Source organism: Rhinolophus sinicus, linkage group LG10, assembly GCF_036562045.2.
Source record: "Rhinolophus sinicus isolate RSC01 linkage group LG10, ASM3656204v1, whole genome shotgun sequence".
In the NCBI taxonomy this organism is placed as follows: domain Eukaryota; kingdom Metazoa; phylum Chordata; class Mammalia; order Chiroptera; family Rhinolophidae; genus Rhinolophus; species Rhinolophus sinicus.
The window spans coordinates 97470532-97485629 of record NC_133759.1 but is presented as its reverse complement, the minus strand read 5'-3'; the positions used below and the strand labels follow the sequence as shown (position 1 = coordinate 97485629).

Here is a 15098-nt window from a genome sequence, read left to right as displayed (position 1 = left end):
GCATTCATCATTGCATGTAGTAGGATTTCATTTATTAGGAGGGTCTAAAACTTTATTTATTTAAAAGAAAATCCCTTTGAAGAAAACAGCACACTAGTTTGGAAAGAACTATATTGTTTACAATTTGTAGGTACCTATATTCAGTAGAATGTTTTTCTAATCATGATAAATACTTGTTTTTTAAATAGAAGGGTCTTACCTAAGAAGACATATGAAGTTTATGGTAACATAGAATCATTGAATGTTAATATGGAAGGAATTTACAGGTCATTTATTTTATTTTATAGATGGTAAACTGAGGCCCAGAAGCATTAAATGACTTGTTTAAGGGGGAATAGCTACTTAGTGGGAAAACCAAATGTCATTTATTCCACTCCACTGCTGTTAGTAAGGAATTTCTATTAATTAATGCTCAAAAAGTCACGAAAGGATACTTAGTGGTAATGTAATTAGTGATGAAGCCAATTCTAGACCTGGTGGTATTTCATAACAAGTTAAAGCTCTTGCTTTTGTATAGAACTGTCATTAGCAACAGTTCATGACTCTGTCTTTTTACACCTTGTTAAGTGTTGCCAGTGGGATGCTAATCTAGGTGTAAATGGAAAGAGTGTTTTATTATCAACTTCTCATTCCATTTAATCATTTCTTGTAATTTCTTAGATACTCGGTTGTATATGAAATGTACTATAAACATGACATAGTTTTGAAAGTGGAGATTACTTGTTGCTCAGGTCACTCAATAGAAATCTCCCAAAATGTATAATTCACATGATGAATGTCAGGGTTTTAAGATGTAGAAGACAGGTATACTTAAGGCCTCATAATATGTCTTATTGTTTCTTCATTTCAGTATCTGGACAGTAGGTCCAATGATGACTTCCTTGATTTGAGATTATTCAGCATAAAGAGAAGAAGGTTAAAAAGAGTCTTTAACTACTTAGTCAAAAATGTTGTTAAGCTCTTTTCTCTAAAGTCTTTGAAAGGTCCCTCTGCTAGCAGAGGGCAGAGGACTGATGGGAGATGGTAATATTACCCCAGCTTTCTTGCCTTCCCTCTCTTGTATTCTGTACTGTCCCCCAGAACCCTGTGGGGTATAGTCCCGTCTCCCACAGTGGTAGCTGGTTGGATAGCACATTCTTTGTTGGTTCCCTTCTCTGCTTCTCCTCTATTGGTATTTTGGTGTTTTGTTCTTTTCCCCCAAATTCCAAATAAACCACCTCCACTTAAAAAAAAAAAGAAAAAGAAATGTGAAGCTCAGATCGCAAATAAATCAACAGAAAAAAAAATTAAAAATGTTTTAGATGGGATTTTGAAAAAACAATACTGCGAGCATAGTTAGTATTGGAAGAGCGTGCGCTAATAGACACTTCTCTTCTATGAACCTCTGTTTTTCCATTTGTTTAAGGCAGGTGCACTAAATAATTTGTCAAGTTATTTATTCAGAATTCATTTAAATTTCTACTGTTCCTTTCTCCTTGTTTACAAGGCACTGTGCTTGACAATCAGTCAGGAAACAATCATTTATCAAACGCTTACTAGATCTAGCACTTGCATAGATCTTATTGTCAGAATATAATCTGAATCTCGTCTTGTAGGATCAAGGCCTTATTTTGTATTTTTCTCAAGAAAAGCCGTTAAAAGATGTCAACGGCATCATGTACTTTGACTTCGGTTGTCTGGCCTTGTGAAGAGGGCTTTGTCCCTAACAAGCAGAAAGTTTAATTTAGCCTGACAATCAGAATCTAATGGAGAGTGGCAAAGAAAACATTTGCTTTTCCATGTTTGGTTCTTATCTACATACTGACAAAGTTACTTCAGATGCTTCATAAACATTTATTACATAGTGTTCTACTAACTTATTGCAAAATCCTCCTGCTTAAACATGTCTGCGATATGTTGGCAAGACATTTGCTTCAAACATTGGGCCATAGCATGTTTTAGCCACTTTTGCCTCAGTTTCTTCATCTCTGAAAAGTGCTAGTCAGGCCAGGTCAGAGAAACGACCACAGAGAATGGACTGCTGCTGCTCCCTCTCATGCTGATGGCGGGCAGTGCTAATTGGTCACGGTGCTGTCCCACTGAGCATGTGCCATCCAAGCCTAGTTTTCAATATCAAGTCTTATCTATTTAATTCCCCACTTGTCTTAAACCCTCTGTCCTGAGACTTAGAACACTGAAGGGGCGTTTAAAATGTGATTATTGTCATCTTTATCCATTCAAGCTAGGAAATGCTGGACAAAATAGATCATGCTCTCATAGAGTTTACAGGTTTCCCACAATAGAAATGTTAACCAATAACTAAAACTACTAATTATTTCTGTGAAAAAGAGCATAAGATAAATGTATATTGTGATCTAGGAGACTGATACAAATTTTGATAAGGTCCTCAGGGAAGGCCTAGGAGGGAGGTGATATTTACATGAGATATGGTGAGAGGGAAAAAGAAAAAGCCAGTCATGCAAAGAACCCAGGCCAAGAAAAGAGCATGTGCAAAAGCTCTGAGGTGGAAAACCTCTTATTTTAATGTTTCTTTAGCTACCGTTTTCTTATATGAGATACTATGTCCTACTCACTATTCATTTCCTCCTTCCTAAAATACCTCCAGTTTTTTTCAGGATGACGATGTGCCTAGTTAAAAATATTTCTCCCCAACCTCCTTTGCGGGTAGCATTGGTGATGTAACACAGCTTTGATTAATGCGATGTGAGATGTCTGTTAGGATTTTAGGAAAAGTTTTTATCTTTTTGATACAGGCAGTACTGCTTGTTTCTTTGCTTACTATCCTTCATCTTGAAAGCAGATGAAATGGCTGGGGTTGTAGCACCCATTTTGTGATCAGAAAGAACATCCAAGGACATTTTAAGATATCATCCTTGCTAAGATGTTAAATTACTCAGCAGTCAACCAACGGTCACTTATATGAAAATATAAACCTGTCTTTTTGTCAGCTATACTTACTGCTTGACAGCATGTACACTAAACATATAATTCATTGTCCAAAACAAGATATTTTTGAAGGCAAAAGGTGGCACTATTAGCGGTTATACCAGGATATTAGGCATAAATCAGTATTGTCCCAGGCAAACTATGATGCATTATCTCCCTTCCTATAGGGTTATTTCGTGGCTTAGATGAACTGATCCATACGCAGATGCTCACGATACTGCCTGGCATACAAGTGATACATAGCACATAGAATTGTTAAAAATGGAACTGCTAATCAGGAGAAAACATAATTGTCCATGACACAGAACATCCGTTAAATTGGGAAAAGAATGGGGAGGAGGGAATTATCATCAAAGATCTGTTTAGCTGACAGTTTTTGAAGTAGTTTATCCTTGGGTCTCGGTATAGAATGAGATTTATAAATAAATTTGTCTCTCCATGACTAGTGCTGCTGGGAGCCTGAAGGTCCTTTGCTATTTTCTTTGCTTGCTGTCTTCCTACACTACCACTCTTTTTCTTCTATGAATCATATCATCACCGAAATAGTTGCTCAGACAGCCTATCTAAAGAGAACAGAAAGCTGGTTAGGTAGTCCAGGAGCTGACTCAGAAATTGTATGTAACTCTGCTACAGGACACCAGGAATACATTATCCCCACTCACTTTATGCATGCTTACTAGCCAAAAGCAGAAAGGCAGAGGAAGCCCAGAGAATTGGGCTTTGCTGGCCACTCTTCTCTTGGCCCTTCTAATGTGTGTCCACATATTTTTCAAGTAGCAGGAACACAGAAAGTTATTCTAAAGGAGATTTATTTAAGATACCTTCAAAAATGTTAATGTATACATGAATTTCATGGGGTATATAAAGGGATCTATAACATTTCTGAGACTATGATTACGGTAAATTTTTTCCTGCCTACATCTTTTAGGTGTAAGTTTCATTGTTAAGAAACACCTAATTGTTGTCCTTTGCCAACTACCAATATTTTCATCTGATAAAAATGTCGAATCACTCCTAAGGTCAAACAAATGTCAGTAATGATATAAAATAAACACAATCATCACCATTTATTGGAAAGAAGATGTTATGTACAAGGTACACATCCATACTCCATTTGTTTTCTATGAATAAACCTTCAACAAAAATAGAATTTTTTTCTCTAAATAGTTAAATCCATTTTTTCTAGTCCAGGAGATAGGGAATAACTCCTTCCTGAAATAACATTAAAAAAAAAAAAAAAGATTATTATATAGAAAGCACTTGCAGCAAATCACTATTTAAAGTTTCTTGATGCTCTTTATCTGTCTCTAGATACAGACTATTTGGAGATCTCTTGTTAAAGACTAAGGCCTCTCATAAAAATTACATAAATAAATGAATGAATGAATGAATGAATGAATGAATGAATGAATGAATATACTCACAGCTTCCAAACTTGAGTGGACAGGCATGGGCATCCATGGGGAAGTCCTCTAAGTGCATTGGACATTCAGCTCTCACTGTCAGCCTTATCATTTAAGGAACATATAGGATACAAACAAGAGCCCTATAGATTAGATACTTACTGATAAATACAATTGGGATATTATTAACTGTAACAAATATATTTACAAAGCAGGAGAGACAGGTACAGAAGATAGCACTATATTGAGCTGTTAGTAATGAAATGATCTAAAAAGAACTATTTATAATGACTGGATTCTATCCATGTTTGTTTGTTTTGAGAAAAATAGGTAACACCTGATTCTGTATGATGGGCAAGCATAGCTAATGTTTTCCAAAACCTGTGTCATCAGCTAATCCACCTAGCTACAGCAAATCCTTTGAGGATGAAACTGGACATAAGCAAATAAATACTTGCAAAAACATCAATTCATCCTTGGTTTAGAAGAGGACATGGATAGCAAGGAAAAGAAGAGAATTTCTCCTTTCCTAAGTGCAAATATATAAACATGGAAGAAATAGGTGAAGAAGGGACTGTCGTCAGGCTTCGTGTAATTGAGATGAACGTAAAGTCTCCTGGAGAGTGTGTATGTGGTCTCACTAGATCCCAACCATTTAGTGCTATTTACAAATCCATGGCCTGAGTGAAGCAAGTTAGCCTTCTCTTTAGTCCCTAGCTTCTGGGAATGTCAATTCCATTTATGTTTTTAAAAGGGTATGTATTTAAGAAAATAATTCACTAAAATATATTTGATCTCCTTTGTTGGAATGAGGGAACTTATACCCAAATTCCTCACATGATTGTTAGACAAAACATATTTACCCCTATTATTAAGTAGCTCAAGAAATGCAGTAGGATGGCTTTATAGCCAGTAAAATTATTAAGTGATTATAATACTGATTAAAGCAAATATGAAATTTGTAAATTAATGATTAAACTCACGTTCTTAAGTCAAACTATAAAGGAAAGTGTTAATACATTGGCAAAAGTGGTGAGAAATTTAGGAGATTGGAGATATAGGTTAGTTTTGGATGAAGAACACTGTATATTGAAAAATCATTAATTTGTAAACTTTTCAGTATATGTGAACCACTCCCAGAAATTGGCAGCTGGGAGGAACGAATACTGAATTTAGGCTAAAAAGTAAGTATATGGTATTTTACAAGGGGAGAACATTTCAAATTTCAAATAGCAATAGATCCTGCTGGGATGACCTAGAAAGATCTCAACACATCTGTCTAGTGATCCTCTATTTTCTCTCTCTGTTTTGGATTTTTCATTCTTATGTCCTATTACACTTGTACTAGTTGAGTCCAACATCTGAAATGGTTCTTGAAGCATCTTTTCTTGCCTTTTCATTTGAATATTTGTGTATAAAAAGCTAGGAGTTCCGGCAGCTTTCTCCAAAGGCAAAGTATCACTCTATTCCCATGCTAAACAAAATCCACCAAGTCTAAGATTTTGCCTTCATTACCTTTTCATGCCAAAGGAATAATTGGATGGTCTGAATTACCAAGTCTGGCCAGATCTGTAAAAACAGCTTTTTAACAAGTCACCTGGGTATGAAATAACTGCTCCCCTTAAGAATGAGTCCTGGATAATTCTTAATTAATCATAAATTATGAATATGTTTAAACATCTCTTTTTCGTTCTTTAATAATATTCAAAATTTTATTTGCGCCATGTTTCCTACATTCAACTATATACAATGATTGGTACCTAGGTACTAGGCTTTCCAGTAATCTCAAAATGGAGAAAATGTTTATAAAGCATAAGTATGTATTTGTCTTCAATTTAAGCAAAATTAAAAATATCTGTAGTCTTAATCTAACTAACAATATCATTGCGAATTTGTGTCCCTCTTCAAAATGTATACTTCTACATGACTCTATCATTTTTAAGAATTTTGAACTTTTCTCACATTCTGTTTTTTCCCCCTTCCTTTTAATTAGAAACATTTTCAAACATACATCCTGAGACAGCTTCTAGAATGAAGATCTAGACCTTACTGGAATGAAGGAATATCTGAGGTTAATGGTAGGGAGAGGAAGTTCCTCAGATTGCATTAGAGCACGTGGGAAAGATATATTATATTACTTAACATATATTGTAAGCACTGTTTTCATTTTATCTTATATAACACTTAATACTTGCAGAATATTCCAGCCAGTTTGTTTTTCATAGTAATTATTAAAGTTGAAAAACGGAAACCAGGAAACCAGGTGCCCTACCATAGCTCATCAGCTTGATGAACAGCTACATATGGAAGAGAAAGAAGCGCAGAACAATTCACATAGGGGAACAACTCACCCTTACCTCATAGTGTACAACAAGGTCCCATCCTCTGTGATCCTCAGGAGTTTGTTGGGCATGGTCATGTTGTGTGCCACTGACTTTTTCCCATTGTGAAAAAAGGTATCCGGAGTCCAGATCTTACTTGCCATTAGGTTATTTAACCGGAGAACTGTCATGGGTCCTTTAAATTTTAACCTTTCGTCCTTCCAGCTTTGACGGAAAAATACATCTATTGTATATTCCTAGGTAATTTTTGGAGAATAGCAAAGAGTTCATCGTGCTGTATTTTGAAATGCAAATAACACACACAGACAATGCATAATTTTTGCAACTTGAGAAGAAAAATAACGAGCTAGGTGATATTGCTAGAAGTAAACTCGTGGTGGCCTTGTACAGTTGGTGTCAGGTGAATCATTGGTTGGCATAATCATTTTTTAAAAATATCTTAAATGCTTGAAATATTTCTTGGTCAAAAAAAATTCTGCTGATTATCTCCTCAGATATCTGAAAGGAAAATGACACCCTACCCCCACCCCACCTCCACCACACCAGCACTTGAGATGGAATATATTACAAGTAAAAATAGAACTCATGTTAGAGGTTATGACATATAAGAAAAATTTTTATTAGACAATTCCATTGTATTTTTGGAGATAAAGCATAGTCTTTTGGGGGGGCCTTCTCATGGTCTCTGAAAACCTCACACCCAAGGCCAAATCATCCAAGGTTCTAATGCGGGTGTGACAATTTCATCTCCTTTTCAGCCAAGCAAACATGTTTTATCACAAATAATGTATACGGACTTTCAATTGTACCCAATGAAGATGATGATAAAATAAGGAATCTGTACACTAGTAATTTGGATGTTTTCTAAAAAAAAAAAAATATGTGTAGTATATGCAGGTATGTGTGAGTGTGTGTCTGTGAGTGTATGTGTGTGTATAAGACACATAAGAAATGTATGAAGCTCATCATCATTCACAGCCAGGGACTCTATTTATTTGAATAAACACAGCATCCCTTATGGCAATACCCAGAGACAAACATCTGCTAATCTGAAAACAAGCAATGTGATTTACCAGCTCCTAAAATTGAAAAGGGTAATATCCATCTTCCTTGCAGGATTTGCTACACTGACACTAAATTTGGAACTCAATGGTTTAAATTAAAGATTACCACATTCTCCATTAATCTTAGCATGCTCCACACTAGAAGGAAGACTAACTTGAAAACATCATGCTACGTTTTCTTAATCCCCTAAACCCTGATACATCAGAAAGCTGTTTTTTTTTTTTTTTTAATCTTATATGTATCAACGTTAGGATATGCAAAACAAATAATGCCTGTGTGTAGGCATTTTGTGCATGAATTTAACTCCTGTCTCTTCCCCAGGGTTTAAGCAAGATTAAGTAAAGATTGAATGAAGGTTCATCCTTTTGGCACAAGTTTGGCACTGCCGAGCCCTTACTGATCAAGTAACTAACAGTTATTTTTGGATAGTTTATAATACACCAGGCATAGTACTAAATTCTGATTGAAACAAAAAAGTGTAACATGATGCCAGTCTATCGTTGTAGGCAAGAGAAGTTACCTTGTCTGTTGGCTAGGTTTTTCTGTGTCTGGAAGTGTCAGATGAAAGGCTCTGGGATACGTGATAAAGGTATTTACTCACCAAGAAACATTTGTCAAGCATCTGTTACATTCAGCAGAGGGAGAAACTGTTTAGTTTGGATGTTGTAAGAAAACTTCTGGAGAAGTAGGATGGGCATAGAATGGTATTTTCCATGAGGAGAGAAATGGGGATGGAGCCTGTGGATTCCATCAGGAAGTGATAGAGAGTAGCACTGCTTGTCAGGGAAGCTGAGTGGATGGATTTTCTCTGATATATATATATACACACACACACACACACACATATACATACACATCAGAGAACATATATATAGATATACATATATCTATATATATATATATATATATCTAGATAGATAGATAGATAGATAGATAGATAGATAGATAGATAGATAGATATCAATGCATTTATAATGGGTTTCTATGTAGTCGGGAATGAAAAGAAGGCTTGTAGGACAGAAAACCTGAGGAATGTGAGAAGTTGATCCTACCCGAGTAAAATAAAAACAGAAGGCAAAAGAGAGGGCTCCACAGAAGATTGTCAGAACAAATAGGAAGCTGTGGTGAAGTATTTGTGCAAGGTTCAGAGGTCCAGCCCCCACCGTTCAAGTGAAAAGTCTCTCCAAGTCACGCTACCTTCAGTAGAGTAGGTCCCTGGAGAATGTGAGGCTTATTTTGAAGATTGGGACCAAACATGTGCAATGTTCCTAAATAAATATTGTATTGAAATGTTCCCACTCACACCATTTATTGCCATCTGTGTGTGCTTTGACTTACTACATTCTCAGCACTATGGAAAACAGGGCTCTATGATTGTGCCGCCTGGATATTTCTGTCAGAACCTAGTGCCCTGGAAATGTGCTATTTGATTGCTAATTAATGGTTTTTAAAATAAAGTGAAGGAGTTGTCCTAATTTTGTTTTCTGTCCCAGATGAAGTCAGATACTTAGGGAGCTGTGGAGTCTGTAGGGACAGAAAGCCTAAGTTCAAGTTGCTAATCTAGCTGGCTCACTTCCCTCCTCTGGAAAATGTGGATAATAAGAATACTTAGCTGAAACATTTGACATGAAGATTAGATGGAATAACATCTATAAAACCCTTAGTATTGTACCTAACATATTGTAAGCATTCAATAATGTTGAATATTGTTATGGTTATTATTATAAATTAGATATTGTGTTCTCACTTAAAAAACTACAAAGCCTTTCCTGTCTTGAAAAATAGCTTTGTCATTCTGCCTTCTAATTTTGATAGCCTCTAAATCATACTGCTTTCTTACGCATAATTCTACTGTAATGTGATTTAAATGATTATTCTTCTCAAAGTGGTCAGGTACAGCTGTTTGTTTGTTTGTTTGTTTGTTTGTTTGTTTTAAGGAGGGCGCAGCTCACAGTGGCCCATGTGGGGATTGAACCCGCAAGCTTGGTGTTATCAGCACCACGTTCTAACCAACTGAGCTAACCGGGCATCCCTCAGGTACAGTCTCCACTAGCCACTTAGCAAATCAGTTGCAGACCTATGGCTAATTTGACAGAATAATTCAAATATTGTCTGGTTCAGAAGTTTTAAGGAATAGGGACACTTAGAGAGTCTGCCTCTTCTTTCTATCTGATATTTGACTTAAGGCCATGTATGGAAAGTAATTCATGATAATCATAGGATTAGCGGTATATCAGAAATCCTAGTGTGCATCTGTAGTCTAAGATAAAAGAGGACATCATTGGTGCCTTAAATCACAGTCTGAAGCAGTAACTCAAAGGCATGCCAAATATTTTTCAAGAGAAAAGTTTTTGATTGCCTATCGCTGTATTTGGGCACTGTCCCTTTACAACTCATATCGAGCACCTATTCTTTGTGAGGCATCATGCTAGGTGCCAGAGAGAGAGTAGCCATTTATTATTATTATTAGTAGTAGTAGTAGTAGTAGTAGTAGTAATAGTAGTAGTAATAATAATATAATTATCAATGTGTGATGTCTGTAGTGCTTCCTCCCCTCTCTCGATGTTCCCATTGATTAGAAGAGCGCTTCATGGTATAAAACTTGTGAATGTTCTCTATCCCCTTATACTCTTCTCTTTGGGGAGGGGAGGAGGAAGGAGCTGTTTAATTTGATGGTTGAATTTGGAAGGAATAAACGACCTTGCCTATTTCAGCCTCTTCCTCTGTCTTTTCAATTTTGGATGCCTGCTGTCCATAAGACTCACAAATTTTGCAGTGTTTCTCTGTGCTAGAAGTTCTACATGGGCAGTGTGCACCCTAGCCACGGGTGGCCACCTATGACTGGATGGGTTAGCTAGCTGACCTTGATAGTCCTCTCTGAAGACCTACTTGTCTGCAGATATAAGCCACATGCAATATCATCCTTATTAGTCCTAAAGATGATACTGTCACAGTCCATATCCCTTTCTCTATTGTCTTATTTATCAAAAGATTCAGAACTCAGGAAAAAAGGGTGTTATTTATTGAGTCCTGTAAGACCATCATTTTTAAAGATAGCAGAGACTTTAAAACCTATCATCAATTAAGTAGCAGTTCAGTACTTACTGTACGCCAGCACGGTATTGATACTCTGAGGGATGTGAAACGAGTGTGTCTTTAATGTTTTTTGGCATCAATTTGGAAGAACAACACATTTATATAAGAGAAATAACATTACAAAATAGTGTTATATGTGAGGCCAAAAACTAAATTATATTTTAGAATCAATAAAAGTGATTAGAATGCTGAAAGGGTAAGTTGATTTGTTATTGGATTAATTAAAAAAATGTTTTCATCAGGCCTTTGGGTCTTGGTTTGGGCCTTTGTGGAAATACAGGATTTAGGTGGCTAGAAAATAGAAGAAATTTTCATGAAGGGTGCATGGTATGATGTGGGGTTCAGAGGCAAAAATAATAACTTATTTCTGGAGCATGATTGATAGTCTTTATTTACATATTTACCTGTAATTATAATAATATAGCCATTACAAACTTAAGTGATGTGCCCAAGGTCATGCCGCTGCTAGTGGGGAGATTTGCTCTCAGCTGGCCTGAATCCTAGAGCCTCACAGAAAATAGTACTTACACAAATGACTGAAGTAAAGAGTCAATATTGGGAATAAGTGTGCACAAGTGATAAAATCATTTATGGATTATATGGAATACAGGCAGAGGAGTTTACATTTGACTTTGAACACGACTGGTGTCTAGGAAATGTTCTTAATTAGAAAAGTAGCATGAGAGAACGGTGTTGTGAGAAGGCTGAGTTCCAACCTGGGAGAATCACAATAGGTTCTCAAAGAACAATCGAGATAGCACCAGATATTATATCACACAGTATTTCAGTAAAGTGGTCTACAGACTGACCACAGTGACAAAATGAGTTGCCAAAGAGGAATAAATCCACAATTATGGCTAACTTTTAAATTTTTATTTCTTGCAGTGTGATCATGGCTTACATTTGTTGCCATGCTTACTATGTGCCAAGAATTTTTAAGGGCTCTTCATGTATTAATTCACTTAATACTTGTGATAACTCCATGAGATATTATTATTACTTCCATCTAACACATAAAGAAACTGAGGCAGAAAAATATTAAGTAACTTCCCCAAGGATATATATATATATATATATATATATATATATATATATATATATATATCCTAATAAGTGGAGGAGCTGGGATTATAAACCCAAACATTCTGATTCAAAAATCTGTATTGTTTACCCAACACTGTGCTGTCTCTCCTATTCTTTGCTGACCCTAATTTGCATAGTTGGTATATTTTATAACCTGTCTTAAGATCTAAAATATCTAATTATCCCAAGACAGCATTTCCCAATGTTTGACTCACAGGTTACTAGTTCTACATAATGTCAACAGGTATTGCATGAAGAAAAAGGGTTTGGACAAATATGATTGGAAACCACTAGATCCCGTGTAGTTAAACTGATTTCCTTATCTCAGGACTTACCAGAGCTTTTACCCTTGATGCACTGTGAATTTCCGTACTTTGGGAAATGCTGGTCTAAGTTGACACTTTCTATAACTTTTATTCTGAATCATCTGAGCTACTATGAAATCAGAAAACTTTCATGTTAAGATATTATCAACAAAATGCCATTTCAAAAATAGTATTCAATTAATATATCTTTGAAACATTCATAATGATGTATCTTCCTGGCCTCTTTATGCTTTTTTATAGGAGTTTGTATAGGATCGTGGCTGCTATGACTTCGAAAATATTATGTAATATCTGCAGAGCTCTACTGATGTACCAATTCCCATCAGATAGAAGATAGATAAATTCATGTTAATTTATTTGGGTTGGGAAAAGAAAGAACAGGCATATACTCATTTTATTCACACTCTTTGTAATAATTTAATGAGTGCCTTTTGAAATGAAGCTTAACGTTTCCCATTGGTGTATTTTAACTATTTGTCTAATTCTGGTTAAGTATTCCCTTGGATTTTATACTCATTTCCCCTTTTAAGCCAAAAATAATTCAGAAAACATGATGTTTATGGCGATTCTGTAACAGTGTTCACTACCCAGAAACCTAGCATCCTTGAGGCCACATCTCCTGCTACCTAAAGTGGTAGGTAACTCACACTGTTTGGCTGGCAGACCATAAGCCAAGGCAAAGCAATCATTTCAGGGATAGAAAAAAAGACCGCAGAGGTTGATGGCCATAAAGGTTGATGGTGTGGGAAGTAAATGGGTATTTTCTATCCTATATATAGTATTTAAATATTACATATTATATACTATGCACACAGAGAGACATAAAGATATAGCCAGGCAATTTCCAGTTGCTCCCTAAATGTAAGCTTATATTTTTCTTTAAAAAGTAAATTTAGAAAATACCCTAAGAAAATGGAAAATGCAGTGTCACTTACCATATCATGGTCTGAAACGGGTCCGAAACTGGTGACGAAGATGTCAGTCTTCACTTCAGTGACACGCTCTGATGAAGCAGGAAATTGGGACAGTGAATGTCTATCACCCGCCCTTATTAGATCTCACCACCACATACTTACACCCAAATGAGAAATTTATTGGCTTTGATTAGCTATTTCTAAAATTGGTCTACTGTGTAGTCCTGATAATTTACTGCTTACACGTGAAATTTCACAGTTAATATTTTTTTCAATGGAGAACGGAGCCTAAATATGCTGCTTTGGGAGGCAGAGATTTTATGGAGAAGTTAGCTACTGCTTAATGGATTCTCCAAGAATGGACACACTTTCCTAAGTGATAGCAAGCCATTTCACATTGTAGTAAAAACGTTACAAATGGGTGTGTTTGCTTCGGTCTTCTTACACTGCTCGCCAGATCTTCCAGGTATTTAGGCCACTCTTGGGAAGTCTACACTGTGCTAAAACAAGCTTTATTAACTGTTTAAGGACTCAAGGGTATATTTATAAATGATTGCTTTCTGGCACTAAATCATAACCGAATCATCCAAATTACTCCCTGGAAAAATCTGGCAACCCATACAAGTATCTTCAATTTTAGGATAAGAACAACATATTATGGCACAGAAAAGTTCATTTAATAGATTCCATTTCAAGTTCAATGTGATTTTATTTTATTGGTCTCTGAGACATATATATCAACCACTAAAACATATTTATTGTAGTTTGGTGACAATGAAACACAGACATTTTCAAGAAAATACATTCACTCACCAAAAAAATATATAGAAAAAAATGTTTCTTCTTAAAAGGAAACAATTTGTTGAGAGGTGAGATGAGAAAAGATGACTGTAATTTTCAATTTTAGCTCTGACAAATAACAGTCCAGTGTATTAAGCAATTCATTTTCTTTGTTGGGACATTGTATCTCTGGCATAGGACATTAAAAAGGTGATCCAATATATGCAATAATGAATTCTTTTGAAAATCCATTTTATCCCTCAGCCATTCATTTGTAAACAGTTAATACTCTCAGAAAAAATTTATCTCAGGGAGGTCATGGTATACAGTATACATAATGCGTACCTCAAAATATAAAATAATTTGGAGATAGGGATGATCCCTCTAACAACCAATCCAAAATTTTTTGGCTTGTTTTTGTTTGTTTGCTTTTGCAAACAATTTTCTTGGTTCCAAAATGCTTCAATGAGCCCCTTGAGAGAAGAATTATCTGGTGTTTACCTTTAAAAACTTCAAAATGGAGGATATAATTTTGGAGACAAAGAAAATAGAATTGTATTTTTGGAATTAACTTCCAACCTCAGTTTTAACATTCTGTAGCAACTGTGTATCTTGAGATAAAGAGTTGTCAGCAATAAGTCTCAGCTGTATTAACTAACCATCCACTTCTTATTTGGGTCCCTGTGCTCACCCCTTCCAGCCATCATTTCATTTATACATTGCACACTTTCTTTCTAAAATATATATATTTTAGACTGAGTCTTTTTCTTAGTTTAATCATCTGTTATTTCTTAAGACTCCATCAAAAGCTCACATTTTATTAGAATGTCAGGACTGACATTTACTATACCAGTTCATCATCTTTCTGTGCTTCATTATTTTCTACTAGCCACCTCCCTCTGAGATTTTCTAAAACTCACCATGACAATATACCAAGGCATGTACCCAGACCAAGAGCGCTCACTTCATGAGCCTCTCAAATGACCGTCTCTCCAGGCACTATACTCATGCAGATATCCTTGAAGAGATTCTCATTTTTGCTTTGTTTATCCTCTTTCTCCTCCAAACATAGTCACAAACCCTGAGTTGAAGTTACCAAAATTTCCAAGTCCCAAACTGAAGTTTGTCTGTGGGTGATTGTAG

The 15098-nt window shown here is 35.8% G+C and overlaps 1 protein-coding gene across 1 annotated transcript in view; it reads right to left on the bottom strand.

Annotated features, from left to right (window-relative positions):
• Positions 1–15098, bottom strand: part of GABRA1 (gamma-aminobutyric acid type A receptor subunit alpha1) — a 52947-nt gene that overhangs the window by 21265 nt on the left and 16584 nt on the right. Inside the window, exons 4-6 of the mRNA XM_019740787.2 lie at positions 13197–13264; positions 6707–6927; positions 4371–4453 (exon numbers count right to left, since the gene is read on the bottom strand). Coding sequence (XP_019596346.1) covers positions 4371–4453; positions 6707–6927; positions 13197–13264 — 372 coding nt within the window. The remainder of the gene's footprint in view (positions 1–4370; positions 4454–6706; positions 6928–13196; positions 13265–15098) is intronic.